General features: G+C 44.1%; 2 protein-coding genes across 3 annotated transcripts in view; both read right to left on the reverse strand.

Moving 5' to 3' along the window:
* tnpo3 (transportin 3) overlaps window positions 1-8,400 on the reverse strand; it is a 19,138-nt gene extending 10,738 nt beyond the window's left edge. The window contains exons 1-7 of the mRNA XM_035401749.1: window positions 8,100-8,400; window positions 4,013-4,213; window positions 3,025-3,098; window positions 2,592-2,748; window positions 1,075-1,218; window positions 756-931; window positions 42-180 (exon numbers count right to left, since the gene is read on the reverse strand). Coding sequence (XP_035257640.1) covers window positions 42-180; window positions 756-931; window positions 1,075-1,218; window positions 2,592-2,748; window positions 3,025-3,098; window positions 4,013-4,213; window positions 8,100-8,219 — 1,011 coding nt within the window. The 5' untranslated portion in view covers window positions 8,220-8,400. The remainder of the gene's footprint in view (window positions 1-41; window positions 181-755; window positions 932-1,074; window positions 1,219-2,591; window positions 2,749-3,024; window positions 3,099-4,012; window positions 4,214-8,099) is intronic.
* A 1,965-nt stretch (window positions 8,401-10,365) lies between these two features.
* On the reverse strand, window positions 10,366-16,838 carry LOC118219017 (calumenin-A). 2 transcript variants are annotated; one of them, XM_035401806.1, is made up of 7 exons: window positions 16,735-16,838; window positions 14,230-14,461; window positions 13,349-13,542; window positions 12,795-12,961; window positions 12,477-12,537; window positions 12,141-12,340; window positions 10,366-12,044 (listed from the first exon to the last, which is right to left on the reverse strand). In XM_035401806.1, exons 2-7 carry the CDS (start codon window positions 14,451-14,453, stop codon window positions 11,940-11,942), a joined length of 951 nt encoding a protein of 316 aa, XP_035257697.1. In that variant the 5' UTR covers window positions 14,454-14,461; window positions 16,735-16,838; the 3' UTR covers window positions 10,366-11,939. The 2 variants fall into 2 exon arrangements, with proteins under 2 accessions (XP_035257697.1, XP_035257696.1); XM_035401805.1 differs by having other exon boundaries at window positions 13,361-13,542; window positions 16,735-16,821.
* Between the last annotated feature and the right edge of the window lie 26 nt (window positions 16,839-16,864).

Below are 16,864 nucleotides of genomic sequence, written 5' to 3' on the forward strand. Positions count from 1 at the left end.
CCCCGCGCCTCACCTCATATAGGGGGTGCCCCGCGCCTCACCTCATATTGGGGGTGCCCCGCGCAGATCAGCAGGAGCTCCAGCGTACGCAGGTCGCCCATCCCCTGCCCGGGACTGCGCACGATCGTCTCCAGGAAGGTCTCGCACAGCTCCGTGAAGATCCTGCAGTAATTCAGCACCCTGGGGGGAGGGGGACACGGAGGAGGGCCGTGATGTCATCACTCGCAGTGTAACCAGCAAGAACAAACAATAATTAAAAATGATTTAAAAATAACCTAGTGTTTCTGTTCCAAAGCCGTTTGAACTGCTAGTTGCTAAAACAGAACTCCTAACGTTAGCCTCTATGTGGCAGCAGTCTATCGCCCACCTTCTGCAGCTGCTAATGTCGTGAATGCTACAGCAGAACTGCTAGCTCCCTACCTATCCTCTGAGGTGGTTAGTTTGGGAGATCTTAACCATAATTGTTTGTCCCCATCCTCCGATTGTTTAAAGTCTACCTGTATTGATCTGGGGTTTAAGCCAATTCATTACTGTTCCTACCCATATAAATTTGAAATTTTGAAAGATCCTTCTAAATCTACCCTTACTGATGACATTTTAACTAACGCTCCACATAAATACATGTCCAGTGGAGTTGTTGCACAGGGCTCCACTGAAAAAGAGAGCCGGTGTCTGTGTGTGATTTCCCCTTTATAAATAAAGTTGCAGGGGCTTCGCGCGTGTGCTCTTCTGAGGCTAACGGGCTCGGCGCTCACTTGTCCAGGTCCTCGCGGGCCACGGCCATGTGGTAGGCCGTCTCCAGCGTCAGCACGCCCTGGAACAGCTGCATGGCCAGCGCCACGTTGGCGTCCACGTTCTCGATGGCGTACAGGGCGGAGCACACGGAGTCCGACGCCGCCTCGTGCAGGTTGGTGGACGTCTCGTCCCGCTGCTGCGGGCGCAGACGCCAAAGGCGGTCAGCAGGGGGCGCCGTTGGGTTACAGCGCATATTTACACATTATGACTCAGCACGGCCCGCAGCCCGTCGCTCAGGGACCTGCGGGGGGTGGCGGGGGGGTGGGGGAGGGGACTCACCAGCACTTGGAAGAGGACGATGAGGAGCTGGTTGTTGGCCATGAAGTTGCTGTCCAGCACGCCCAGGTTGAACCAGCTGCCCAGGCAGCGGAACACCTTGATCAGCATCTTCTCGTCGCTGCCCGTCTTCTCCACGCAGGAGAGCTGGAGGGAGAGAGGAGCAGTGAGCGAGCGGGGGGGGAGAGAGAGGGGCAGTGAGCGAGCGGGGGGGGAGAGAGAGGGGCAGTGAGCGAGCAGGGGGGGAGAGAGAGTCAGTCAGAGAGGGGCAGTGAGCGAGCGGGGGGGAGAGAGAGGGGCAGTGAGCGAGGGGCAGTGAGCGAGCAGGGGGGGGAGAGAGTCAGTCAGAGAGGGGCCGTGAGCGAGCAGGGGGGGGAGAGAGTCAGTCAGAGAGGGGCAGTGAGCGAGCAGGGGGGGGAGAGAGTCAGTGAGCGAGCGGGGGGGGGGAGAGGGGCAGTGAGCGAGCAGGGGGGGGGGAGAGAGTCAGTCAGAGAGGGGCAGTGAGCGAGCGGGGGGGAGAGAGAGGGGCAGTGAGCGAGCAGGGGGGGGGGAGAGGGGCAGTGAGCGAGCGGGGGGGGAGAGAGAGGGGCAGTGAGCGAGCAGGGGGGGGAGAGAGAGTCAGTCAGAGAGTGGTGGGGAGAGAGGTGGTGAGCGAGTGGCACCTCCCACACCACAGAGGACTTTCACTTCCTCTTTCACTTTGACCCATCTGCCTCGTTTACTGGTGTATCCTAGCCTGGGCCCTGTACGCACACTGTACACAGTTCCCACAATGCCAACCGCATGCGGCTCTTTTAATGCAGGTGCCACAGACATGGTGTACGAGGCCTCATGAACAAGGCTGATAAAGCCTGTAGGTAAAGCTCTATAAACACAAGAGGCCGGGGGAGGGACGACATGCTGGTTCATTTAGGACAGCAGTCAGCCGCTCCAGGACCAGGGTCGAAATGAACAGTACATTACGGGCATTCAGCAGATGTTCTCATCCAGAGCGACTTAAAACTTTTTTTTTTTTTTTTTTTTACAGCCCCAATCAGTTTTTTCCAAACTGATTTAAACTCATTTTAATTAGAAAAGATTAAGAAGGTACTCAAGAACAAGACTGATTACAAAAAAAATAATTAAATCACACAAACAAATGAGGAAAAACAAGAAGGACTCCTTCAGCCATGTTTCTCCTCCCTGCTCCCCAATTAAAACATGTAACTGGCTAATGTACATAAAAGCACAGTGACTAAAAACAAACAACACATCGTCCATTAACGTCTACCACAGCCAACCCTTAACGCCTGTGAATCACATTCCACAAACCCTACGCTGGACTGAACACTCCTGCACAGACAGCGCGTTTGAAACGTGCGGGTAAGCCACTCATCTCGCTCGCGTGATTGGTTCCCCCCCGGGTGGGGCCGCTCTGATTAATTCAGGGCGCGGGCAGGGGTGGGGGACCCCGGTTATAAATAGCGCGGCGGGTTTGGGAAGTGGGTTAGAGCAGACGGGCTGAGCGCAGGGTCCCGCACCAGCAGCGTGATGACGGTGCTGGAGTAGTAGGCCAGGTCCTCGATGATCTCCGTGCGCCGATTGGCCCCGATCCGCAGGGAGCGGCTGTGGACCTCCTCGGGCAGCACGGTCAGGATCTCGATCAGGAATGTCATCGACGTCACCTCGTTACTGTATCTGCGCACGTACAGGGGGGGGGGGCATTTTACCATGCATGAGAAATCACTTCAGCCATCTTCCATTTATTAATGTTAAATTAAAATTTTAAAAAGTACAGTCACAAAAGTATATTAGACACCCGTCTAAGTGGTGTCTAAATCAGGAGCTCAAGCTGCATCCTGACAGCACTGTGTCACCAGCCGCTGTTAGACAGTTCCTTACAGGGGGACATCTTTACTCAATACAACCATTAAGGAAACATTAAAAGCAAACGGTGAACGAAGAGGAACTTACTTCTCAATAAGTGTGTGAACACAGCCCTTCCACGAGGCCATCTGCAGGGCAAGATCTGCTATTGCCAGAGCAAGCTGGAGAAAGGGCAAGAACGTCAATGTTAATTTACATGCTTATTTCTGCTTCACGACAATCTTCCACAAAGTCCACAAATGCACTGCAGAATAAACCTAAAAAACACACACGCTTCTTTACATCTGAAGTGCTGTGTAGCACAGGAGTAACGCACGGACATGTAGCTGCTGGAACCGTTTTTTAAATGTGGAGGTTGACTGTTCATTCATAGTCTATGCAAAAAGACAAGGCAACAGAAGTGGCAAAACTGCCATTGAGAACGGGATTTGAATCTTAAAATTCTATTTTGACATCACCTTCCTTCGTATCCCCGAGGTTCTTTTTTCATATTTTACCTTCATGTTATGCATTTTATTGCCATGCCAACTGAATTTTACTCATTCATCATCCATTTGAGCAAAATGTGCTCCAGAAATAGGCCACACAATTGGGAGTTTATTATAATTAACATCTGTATCTTGCAAAGGACGGACTGGTTGCAAACATGTTTCACATTTCTGCAATTGCACAAGACGTCCGACCGTGCGTCCACACATTTGCAGAAGAAACATTTGCGTTGGGCATGTTTATCAGCGGTGAGAAAGCAGAACACTGCTCCAGCCATGTAAAATCACTAATCAACACACAAGTCATGCATTTCAAATCTCCCTCCAAAATGACCCAACATGGAGATTTCTGGGGTGCAAAGGGGCATGACAAGTGTCTGTAAAGAGTTTCCTTGCAGATTCAGAAGCCTTTTTCTGGCAGTGTGTGAGAGCACAGAGTGATGGTGTCTCTTGTGGCCTTCAGTTCTCTCTGAAATGCCCAATGAAGTGGGAAAGGACCCATAATACCTAGTTGTGTATAGAATACATCACTCCTTTAAACTTTAGAAGCTGTTAGACATCAACGGCACATGGGTGTGGCCTGTTACCTGGGTGACGATGATGGGGGAGAGGTCTTTGAGGTTCTCAATGTGAGAGAGCAGCGAGTCACGCAAGGACACGTGAGTGTCGGCAGGAAGTTCATAGAACGAGGTCTGGATCTTCATCTTCATCGTCTGGGCCGCGAAGTAGCAGGACTCCACGTCCTGCTTCAGCTGGAGCAGCTGATCCGAAATCTCCCAGGCGTACATCTACATGGGGGGGGAGGCAGGAGCACAGGGGGTGGGTGCACATTCAATAAACAAGGATGCATTTTCACTAAAATTTGCCTATCTACTCTTTAGTGGCATCAAATGTTTGCAATGCAAAACCACTGCAGGGCGATGCGTAAGCAAGTCAGTGTTCCTCTTCCATTCGATGAGACATCTACAGTTCCTCACAGCGAGATTACTGAAGGCTCCAGTAAACCTACAATGCGTTTAGAAGAGCAGAACACCAACAGGTCACACGATCTTAGTTTGTGGCCTGCATGTGGAATTAGGACTGGGGACATAATTGAAACCAGATACAACTGTACTATTACCTGTGCTCCGTGGAATCATGTGTTGAGCATATATGGCATTGACCAGCTCAGGCCTAAATACCCTACAGGCCGCACTACTCATTCTCTGCTACATTTTGATTGCTTTAATGGCAAGTGTCCCACGTCAGCGTACAAACCCCGCCCCCCCCCACCCCCCCATTATGACAGGTCAGGTTTGCCAGGTCTAGAAAAAAATTGCAGGCCTAAAGGCACTGAAAATCCAGAAAAAACTGGGCGACGGTAGGCCAAATTGGATGGGGGGAGGCAGCGATGGCGCAAGTACCATAACCACTGAGAGCCTAAGAGAGCTCGCCTTAGCCGCGACCGTGCATTTGCTAAATAGCAGCCCAAAAAAAAAACAATGTGACGCACAGGGGCAAGTCATTTTCTACCCACAGCTAAGTCTAAAAAGTAGCCCAATTTGGGATGAAAACCACAAAGCTGGCAACCCTGTGGGACCGAGATAGCAACGATGCTCCAGAGAAACAGACTTATCTTTGATTTTTGAAATGATGAGACTGTGTCCTAATGGAGGGACTTGGTGTCGCGTCCGTAGTTACAGAACACACCAAGAGCCGAAAGGCTCAATGGCACCTAATTAGAGTTCAGCAAAATTACAATATTCTTCCTCTTGAGCCATAAATTATTCAGATTCCTCCCCCGCTTCATCACTTTTTCCATCAATTCGGAATGCCCAATCTTTGTCCTCGTCGGGCGCCGACAAGCACGCGCTCTCGTCAGAAGCACGTGACGTCAGCCATCGCCTCTCATTACACCACAGTCCACAAATCAGGCTCACACAGACATTAGTCAAAGGAGGACACTTCGTGTGCCACCCAACGGGCAGACTGCCAGGCAGCTGATTGACTATGTTGGGTTGAGGGTTGCTGGCACAATGAAATGCAGTAAAAACCCCAGCCCTTCCTTCCCTGAGTGAAGCTTGCGCCAATCGACCTGCCAACATAAAACGTTCTCACAATGTTGCTGCCACGTAGTGCCAATGTTATAACACTGAGAGAATATTCCAGTAACATTGTGAGAACATTTTGCGTTAGCTGGGCAGGCGCTAGTCAGCATAGTAAGCACTGGCACAGCCCACATTCAAAACCAAGCAGGTATTTTGGTCTGTGTCTTAGTCAAGGCTAGCAATTCTGTTACTACCCTTTGTCATTTTGAAATTTGTAATTGAAGTTAAACACACAACAAACCATTCGCCCGTTATCTTCCTGAGATTGATCATTACATCCATCCTCATTCATAACTATGAGCAGAAGTGGACAGCGGACTGGGCAGTGGAATCCTTCACGCTCACTACTGAGGCCAGAGAGGAAGACGGTTTCTGACACGGCAGAAATCTGAGAGGGTGCAGAAGCATATTTATCGCGACCCTCTGACACAAGCCACAGGCCCCGCCCCCTCATTTTCTAAAAACTGACCCAGGAGTCCCACGGACGACGGCTGAATGGCTCATTCATTTGGGCTTATGTTATATTGGGTCTGAACCATGTGGCAGCCAGTCACATGGTGGACTGCTCAAAACAGTTCACAGCTGAAATCAACTGAAGATTTTTCAAAATCAAATACATTATTAGAGACATGAAAACATGTGAACAATACCATGACCGCAAAAATAATTAAACGAAGTTCAGGATGATCGAAAAGTAAAACCGGCTGACGTTTGCATTAATGAATGCCGGTCTTACAGCTCAGTTGTAGGAACGTACAGTCACCATGGCAAGACAATTACATTAATATAATTATATGCCCACGCGGACGTTGTGCTATGCCTTGTGTTTTGGTTTTATAATCTTGACCATGCTTGCAGATGACTACAGCCATGGCACAGTCTCCACACTGTACTGTCATGCCAAGCATAGACCTCTATCACAGGGCCTGGTATTCATGGGGGATCCTGCCAACCACGCACCAAAAATGGTCTCTTCAAGGTCTTCACCAGCTCATGGGAACCGACTGTTTAAGGTTTCACCAATAGAAAACAGGACTGGAGGTAATCGATATCTGCCACCTGAGGCCACATGACCTTACAGAGCAGTCGAAACAGACAGTGGTGTCTGGCTCCTCTTCATATGAATGACAAACTTACGACAGCGTCGAAATCGCGCAGATGTGCAGGGAGAGCACACAAATCGTAGCACTGTCAACTCTATGAGGCAATGGTTTGGTAAATTTAACCAAAGAATAACAGAAACACCTTATAACACCGAGTTATGCATTGCAACTTCCTTGATTGACATACGATTAGACACGCCCGTCCTAAGCGCAACATAATGGTCGATTTGGCATAAAGAATATATTGGAACATAAGCACTGACGATGCGGAAATGCAAAGAAGCATCGGCTAGAATTAAAGCTAATGTAGGTCGTTATTGTGGCCACGCTATGGCTGAGTATGATCTCAGCTTGTTTAATTAACTGGTACATCATACTGACTTTTGTACAGCTATTGACAAATATTTCTTTGTACAGCAGGCAATACTACGAACACAATTTAAAATGTGATCACTAGTTGAATCACTGATACATAATAAGTGATATTTCAAAATGAGGGCTTTTATAATCCACCTCTAATTTGACAGCGGTAGCTGGATGCCACACTAAAATAGGGAAGTTTGGGTAACGTAAATTATCTTGGTAGAACATCATAGCTAATTCTGCATACAAAACTAAAGTTAGAATTAAGAATTAGAAAACTTACAAATGCACCTAGAGTCAACATTCGCGAACTATCGTTAGTTTATTCTTAGCTAGCCTGCTTGCTAGCAAGCTAGCGATCGCATTTCTTGTCGCAGCAGCTAGCACTACAACTTGGGACCCGAAAAATACAAGATATTAAAAATATATTTAGCTGGCTAATGTTATTAAATGAAACAATACTGACTGAGCAACGATATCATAAATACACAGCAAACATGCGACCGTATGGGCTATTCAGTTCACAAAACACAGTAGCGAACTGGCGTGTCACACCGCTCGAAAATCCGGATATCATACTCCGTGCAAAGCTAGCAAGGTAGCCGAGATAGCTAACGTGAACTGCACCTTCGGCATTGATCGGTCCAAAGCCAATACAACATTAATTATGTAGATAGTCAGTAAGCGAGGTGATAGCTGTGAAACAGAAAGACGCCGAGTACTACCCTCGCATAGTTATCTAACTTACCTAAACTAAATACATAACGCTAAAGCTAAATTAGCTCGGTTAGAATAACAGCCAGGTAGCTAACTAAGCGGCCAGCTATCGAGGTTTTCGGCAAACAGCCTATCCAACACAGCTAACCTAGCTAGCCAAATCCCCAAAGAATTCTTCCAAGGTTTACCTAATTTAACAATACACGATGTGGTGTTCTCGCCAGTTAGCGGGAACACTTTATATGCAATCATTGTATTTTTTAAAATGAATAATAAACAATTGACTCTACAGCTGTGTAATACTTAATTATAAGCCAGGAGTTCGTAGTCCAGGGCTAGCAAGCTTCCTGATCCTGATAATTTAGGCCCATCTAAAGCCCCGGAATTTCCCACTCATTACTTACCGATCTCTGCAGCTCCCCAAGCCATACAGAGGCTCGTTCTTTTCCGGCGGGGTCCGGGTCGTGATAAAGGGCTTGCACGGCCTGGTAGACTAGCGCAAGGGATGGTTTACCTCCCTCCATGCCGCCACACTCTGATGCAGGGTAGAGAAAAAGGGCTTAAGTACAGATGTATTATCTGTTCCGGAGATCTGAAGGACTGCGTGATATTATTTATTCGGGCGTTGTATACAGCACTCTAACCGCCATCTTCACACAACACTGGCTTCCCCGCGTGCTCTGGGTAAACGCCCCCGTCTGGAAATCGACAAACAGGAACCATAATCTATGTGCATTGAGAACCAGGGGGGCTTTTCTTTGAGGATGTACTACATTGGCAAATTGATCTAACTAAAACAGGCATAAAGAGGTGCTGAGGCAACAACTACATTTTTTTAGAACATGTATGAACAGCCCAGACGTACGTTGTTAGCAAAATTGATGATCTTGAATAAAATTAATAATTTGTATTCTTAATTATACATTCAAGAATTCCTTAATGTAGTTGCTAGCTATGGCAACTGCAGGGAATCGTATATAACATCCTAGCAGCTGTTCCCTTACTATGTACCGGATGCATTTTATTGTCCGCTTCAATACCTATTGCAACTGTAATATTTTTATTATGAGTAAAACAGAATCTCAATTTTTGGTTTCTGTTTTGAGACTGCACCTGAACACAGATTTAGCCTGAGCATCTGAAAGAACTGGCTTTGGTTTTAATTTAACCAAATACATATATAGGCAATATTTTATAAATATTGTTTTACTCATGACTCGTGGAGCAGGATTAACAAGCAGAAACTTGGTGTAATACTAGGTGCAAGAAATACAAGGGGGCTGTTTTTTGAAGACATTTTTAAAAATTGTTTTGGAGGCTCTTCCAGGGACGTTACGCGTGCAACTATTATGCTGTCAGTGTAGATACCATGTGCAACATTACATGCCCTCAACTGGAGACTAAAGTTTGAACCACTCTAGCTAAGGAGTTAAAATTGCATGTATGTTACTGTGCAGTAAAATGTAAGCGACAGTATCATGTGGCCTAATTGGCTACTATTCCAAATGCCATACTGAGACACTTTGTTGGGTTGGCTAGGTCAGCAAAACGGCTTACCAAAGGCCATATAGCATCCCTTCAACCACAGTTTCATCTGGACTCAAGAAAGTGCTACAGATACAATGTACAGTGTACAAACAAAAAACTTATTTCTGAGGAATTTATCGGTTTGATTTCAATACGGTTTTGGAAATCATGGTTTTAGATTCATCAATTTATTTTCTTAAATTCTAATGTACCATTAAATAATGACATAAATATACAAAAATAAGTTTTTTATTGAAATGTTAAACACTAACATTTAAAAAAACTACTTTAAAACTTTCATTCAAAGGCTCCAATGTTGTGACTATATTACAGCAAATCACTTACATAAATTATCACTTTGGTCTTATAAAATATTTATCAAATTTCAGATGTGTAGATTTATTTGTTGGCTTTATAATTTATCTCCCTTATCATACACAATTGACACTGGAAGTGATTTTCTCTTTGGCAGACAGCCAGGCCAGGCCAGCCCATTGCCATCAAAAGTTCTTAGCCTACTTTTTTCCAGTGTTCCTCACAAGACACATTAGTAACGTTGACAAAATCTTTAGAATAATTTCCAGTAAAAACTACCAGTTTGTGAGACGTGAATATATGCGTTGTTAGGTACAGTCGCAAGTACATGTGACTCTTCAGTCCAGCTCCAATGTCGTTCGTGTCGTATGAATACTCGGTTCTGTGTTTCCGAACGGTCACGTCACTTGCGTGTCCGTAGGCGCAATGGATTATGGTCGTTGTAGTTGCGGCGATGCTTATTTCCGTGCGAACTGCGTTGTGTAGCTGCCTTTTTAAAATTACAATTTAAAAGACGAACACGCCGAGCTTGCAGAAAAAAACACAATTTAACCACCAAATAAAGACAATTCCAACCGACGTTAATCCATTATTTAAACACAGAAAAACGCCGAAATGTCGGTTATTCGCTCAGCATTATTAGGAACTCATACATATAAAAGTACCAACAAATATTTTGCACAATACATTCAACACAGTACTATAACAGGGTATGGATTCCCCCACCCCGTCACATTTACACTGGACAAAGATGAACAGAGAAGTGCAGAGCTTTGTGTGTTTGGCCTCATAGAACACTTTCAGGTTAAGTGCACCTTGTACATTCTCTTTTTTTTTTGGTTTTAGAAAAGTAAGGAGTGGCTTAGTTGGTTCCTTATTGTGTGGAAGTTAGTCTAGTGTTTGTCTGGTCACAAGTAAATACAAAAATTAAGGAAATAATTTAATTAATGGAATATAGCACATTTCACATCCAGCCTATGAATAACCACATTTTTATTTAACCAAGATGAACTGGGGGAAACGGGGTTATCTAGAAACATTTGACATGTGTAAGATTTTTCATGCATGAAATTTGATTTATATAAGACGAACAACCAAATCACACAACACTGGTTGGTTCTTTTCTTTTTCTTTTTTTTTTTTAATCAAGAAATAAGGTGGTCAAATCAGCACCTAATTCAAAATCTTAGTGTTCTCGCTTTCTGCTTATAAAGCATCAGGTGGAGCTCTCACCCAGGCTTTCACTTAATTTACAGAACAGTATCTAATATCAATGACATTGAACTGCACTGCATGTGTACAAAAAGTCTACATCCTACATTTTCAAACAAATTTTCAGTGGTTACAAAACTGGAAATGGGGGGGAATTTCAGTAACAGTCCACAATGAATAAACCCTGCATCAACAACAATCAGGGGAATCTTTTGATCTCAAGTAGTACAATACTCCTAGAACAAATGGCAGTTGTAAAAACCATAAACTTTACTTCAAAAGGCATTAAACACCCATAAATAAGCATCTACTTTTGCATTAAAACATGGTTTTATCATTTAAGTCCACTTCTAACCACTCCTGTGAAGAGAAAGAACAAGAGTAGAGGCATTCATGTTGGAATCCAGCCTCCTGGTGGACTCTGCTGTGTGTCTCGGAAAGTTTCACTGACAAAAATGAAAATTACATTCATGTAAATTGGAAAACTGTGCAAAAACATATATACTCAAACAACCATCTATGTTTGGTTATTTTTTTAAATGACAGCAATAAGGCAAGAGAGGGAATCTGTTTAAATGGCTGTGATAAGTCCACAGCTATGAAGATTGTTTCATTGTCACGCAGCTATATGACGGCAATACCATTGCTAAACAATGGGAGGTAAAAAAAAACAAAAACAAAAGGGGTTAAAATAAAACAAGACCAGGTCAAAACCTAGTATATGGTTGGACCGAGCCGGCCGACCAATGGTGTAACTTAATCAGTCAGTCACTCAGTCAGACATGCGCGTTTATAGGGCTGGCCCCGCTGTTGCGGTGCAGCCAAAAAACTAATGTGCCACACGTCTGGCAACTCATATCTAATTAATGAATAAATATTTCTGAAGGTCCCAGAATTTTTGAAAAGTACATTATGGGATATTTAATAAAGCATATGCATATTAAGGCCTTAAAAAATTATTTTTTTAAAATAAAAAAATACACCGTATGCCAAAAACATCCACGAGAATAAGCACAACCAAGGGTAATTGAAATGTACTGCAGGAGGTCATTTTACAAAACACAAAACTGAAATTGTCAGCAAAAAAAAATACAAGACATCCTTATAACTGGAGCTGGAACATAGGTTCATAAAATAAATTATTGTTCATCTTGTCAAGATTTATAAAAACAATTTCTATCTAGATGGGTTTAAAACTCGTCATGCCGTACTAAGGCCTCCCCAAAATCAGTCGCTTGGCTCCCAACAAACAAATCGTATTTGTCGACTATTTCTTCTTTGGTGAGGCGACCGTCCTGCAATGAAAGTAATGGGATGATAAGTAAATACAGGTGATGCAAACAGTGTCAGCAAGTGTGAACCAGCCCAATTTACCTGACAGCAAGACTCACCTTGTCCGAGTCGGACTCGTACATGAGGTGCTTGGCCTCTGCTTCCGCGTGGTCATAGTCCGAAGGCAGGATCCAGTCCATAGTCTCCTCCTTGTCCATCTTCCCGTCCCTGTTCTTGTCTCGGAACTCAACAAACTGCTCGCGCTCAGTCTTGACCCACTCTGGCTCCTGAGGATCGCCTTCGTGATTGTACATGTCACCTAGCAACAGATGACATGCAGGGGGAAGGGGGGGGGGGTGGTGCCTGGTCAATTCGCTTTCACCTGTTTGTAAATTCATTGATCTTCTAATTCAGTAAGTAGTTAACTAGGTACACCAGAGCACATCACCACATACCTATGTATTCTTCCAGGTCAATAAAGCCATCTCCATTCTTGTCAATGTCTTCCATTGTTTCCTATTGGAAAATAATTATTATTAGTTTCTCACACATCCACACATTCTGACAGCTCTTGTCACAGAAAATAGTTTTTTAAAAAACATACATCTCTTAAGAAATGTCTATGCAAACAGGCAAACTTCTTGAGTGTTACAAGCAGCAGGCAAATCTGTGCCTCGTAACCACTTCAGCATTTCTGGAAATCCTCATTTCCTAGGGGTGCACTTCGCATCCTGTTGGTGGTCAGTTCAAGGCGTGTGTAAAAGGTGACATACCAGCACAACAATGTCCTTCATGTAGTCGTACTCCTCGGGGTGCAGGAAAGCGGTGAACTCCTCCTTGTCAGCGATGAGATTCCCGTCCTTGTCCGCCATTTTGAAGCGCCTTTCGTCTCTGGACATCATCTGCTTGTAATTGAACCCATCGTCAGGCTCAGGGTCATCTGAGAAACAGGTTGGGGGGGGCAGAAGAAAAACAGGCTAGAGTACTGCAGCATTGCCCATTAGATTGCATCACTTATTTCCAGAGCAGATGCCATTTTCTATTTTCCCAATTCAGGCATATTGTCCATTTAGACCACTGATAACTACAGGAATAATTCAAGCTTAGTGCTACATTCTGCACATGTACAACAGCAATGCCTCTTTTCAAAATGGCACCCCGAGCAGTACACATTGGCTAAATACAGTCAAAAGGAAGTGAAAGCTATAGAGAGAGCCAATTACAAATGAAATGGAATTATGCTGACATAATAATGCTTTCCAACTGTGTTCATTAACACAGATGTGTTATTGGACTTCAACCCCATGCTGGGCCACACCCTCCTTACCCAGGTAAGTACCGTATGTGACATTCTTGTACTCCTCCCAGGAAATGACGCCATCGTTGTTCATGTCGAAGTCCTTCCACTGCCGGTCCACATTGTCATAGATGTACTTCTTCTGAGCCTTTTTAATCCACGCTTTCAGCTCCTCCTCCGTAACATATCCATCTTTATTAGCGTCAATCTTCTCAACAATCATCCTGAAAGAGAGAGAGAGACTCATAAATAAACATGTACACTTGTGCAAAGTTCATTCCAATTTAGCAAGAAGGACCATTCTTTCCAATTTCATGGTGTGTGGTAGGAAGGAAAGTCCCTGACATCATAGAAATCATTGTATGCATTGTATGCTAGAAGCATAGCACTAGAACTAAAATAACAATTCACTTGGGGCCAGGGGGTGAGACAGGACTACAGATTTGAACCCCCTCAATCCTCTTCCTACATTGATATCAATGAAATGACCACAGTCTATTCTACTCCACCAAAGGAAATAAGTGATTACTCTGTGTGGATAAACTGGTCCTACGGTCAGTCACAGAACGGGTTACTGTCAGACTTGCGTACTGATTGTAAACCTGGACAAGGCTAATATTCTCTGCAAAGAGTAGTCCATTTCAACATCAACCATATTCAAAATACAAAATGCTTCCAGATGCAGCAATCACATCTATAGTACCTATGCAAAACTACCTACCATTAAGTTATATAGTTATGCAAATAAAACATTAGATATTGAAATAAAAATAATTCCGTTTTGACAGACTTTACGACTTCTTGAGCATTACACTGAAACAAACCCACACTTGACCATCTCTGACTTGCGTAAACTATGACATGGGATCAGAGTTTAATTCAAATCTTGACAGAGGGGAGCAGGCCCGCACCCCAGGCGCTCCTTGCTCTCCTCGGGGGTGAGCTGATCGAAGGTCTTGGCCTCCTCCTGCCCCAGGAAGGCATCGTGGTCGTAGTCGAAGCTCTCCGCGTCGTCGTGCACCTTGTCGCTGAGCTGCTCGTGGTGGACCCGGTCCTTCTTCTCCGTGGCCGTGGGCTTGCTGGTGGCGTACACCACGCACAGGGCAAAGCACATGACCAGCGGGCGAAGCTCCATCTTCAGATCTATTCAGGAGGAAGGAAACACACACACACACACACACACACACACACACACACACACACACACACACACACACACACACACACACACACACACACACACACACACACACACACACACACACACACACACACACACACACACACACACACACACACACACACACACACACACACACACACACACACACACACACACACACACACACACACACACACACACACACAGGCACGTGCACACACACAGAGACACAGTTAATCCGTTCAGTAGTTGCATTCATTCAATTCTCTATTCAGTTCCAATGTTCCTGACTGATAATTATATATATATATATATATATATATATATATATATAAGAGCACTGACAGCTGTTTAAAAAAATAAATATAAAAAATACAATACTTTTTTGTAAACATATTTCTGGTTGAGTTTAACTTTAACAAGAGAGATGGAAGTGACCATCTGTAACTATCATTAGTGGCTTTTACAGGGAGCCTGTTTGAGTTTCAACAAGAAAGTCATCTTAATTCCTGTTCAGCCTTGCTTCACACCGTATTAAGGCTAAATTCCTCAAATTAAGTGCGGACAGTAATCTGCCTGTAAAAGGAACCAGTATGCACAGTCAGCATCCGTTCCAGCCGTTCAACAGTCCTGCCAACATCTTACTCCAGAAGTGGACCAGGAAGTAAGATACTTGGCATCTGCAGAAGCCTTTGCCTTTGAAACAGGACACGGAAAAGAAAGACGGGATTCCATTACAAGGAACACTTGGACACGAAACCACTGCGTGCGTGCGTGCGTGCGTGCGTATAAGAGAGGGGGGCTGGGTCTTATCAAGTATGTTTATACCGGGAAATTAATAATTATTGCAAGTTACTAAATTACTCCCCAGCTGTAGTAGCACCCCGCATGAGACAACTGGAGCCCATGAAAAATTCTGCCAGGAACACCCGTTAGTCAACGACTGATCACACAGGAGCCGAATGTTGCCGAAATAACAGCAAATTAGAAACAACAATTTAAAAATTTTTTAAAGAATAATTGAAACCTATAACATGGTTCAATTGCATTAAGTGGCTTTCACAATGCAGTTCCTAGAAAAGGACACCGCATCGCGTTTCAGAGCAGCACCAGAACAAGCCAGACTTTCATCACTTCCTGCGGCTTAAATCCCATTCACATATATTCGCTCGTCATTCTTCTAAAAATACGTCATTTACGGGGCAGTAACCAAAGTATTCAAACGACGTTTCTAGTTTCAATACGGCTGGAGCCTACATTAACGAAATGTAAATATTCTCCGTGGGGATTCAAATTGTAGTAAAAAGACATTACCATTGCATTGGCTACACATTTTCTAAAATGCGTAAATAAAATAGCCTTTATCTGGACTCGATTTTCCAATACACTTTAGAATTATTTAGTGCATAAATTGGCTATCACATCGAGTTGCAATAGCATACCGTTTCATCAATTTACTGGCACTCAGAGAAGTAAACCTGAAACATAGCGGACCCGCAGTAAAACGCGATGGGATAGATGTTTCCATACCTCAGGCCTGAGACAAATGCTTCGCATTCAGAAAATAAATACCATGCATTTAAAAGGTGTGGCACGTCGCTTTTAGTCAGCGGGCTTTTCGATCACATCGTAAACTGATGAGTCTTCTGCTACACAAGAAATTACCCTTGTTGGTTAAAATTTAATCCACCAAAATCAAGATAAGATTTTGTATTTCAGGGTAACTCTTCAAATGAAGTTGTGTTGAGGTTTCCGATTCCAAAGAAGTTCAAAGCAGGTTATTGGGTCTGGTTTGAACTGTCAAATAATTTGCAAAAATGCGCACCTGTAACCACAGATCAAGAAAACAGACTTCGTTCCAAAAATATAGTGTTTCTTTCAATAATACCAAGCAGCCTAGTTTCTTGCTGGGTCAGGTCGCTGACGTTAGTTCCAATTCCCGAGGTGAGAAACAATAACTGGAAGCTTGCAAAAGAACGGAATACTTTGTGAAAATAACGCATTTAATTGGTGGCCAGCGAAGATAGACTGTAAGAAGTTAGCTATGATTTGTAGTTGTGATGGAATGTCACAGCGTTGATGCTCACTTATGAGCTTAACTTTAACTGCTGCACAGATACCCAATACAATGCATAACATATAGCTAGCTAATTAGCAGCAATAACGAATTGGGTGTTAAAAACATACAACCGGCGAAATTAAATACGAACATCTAAATATCACGACTTGTGCTAATTAACGGTCACATACATACCCGTTCTTCTGTCTTGCGGTATAAACACCTTCCCAGGACAGCCACTCGCGCAAGATCGGATATACACCCTTTTTGCTACACAGTTTCCTGTTAAAAAAACGAGTTAGACCAATCGTATGATAGATACGAC

This window comes from Anguilla anguilla, chromosome 19 (genome assembly GCF_013347855.1).
Source record: "Anguilla anguilla isolate fAngAng1 chromosome 19, fAngAng1.pri, whole genome shotgun sequence".
Taxonomy (NCBI): Eukaryota; Metazoa; Chordata; class Actinopteri; order Anguilliformes; family Anguillidae; genus Anguilla; species Anguilla anguilla.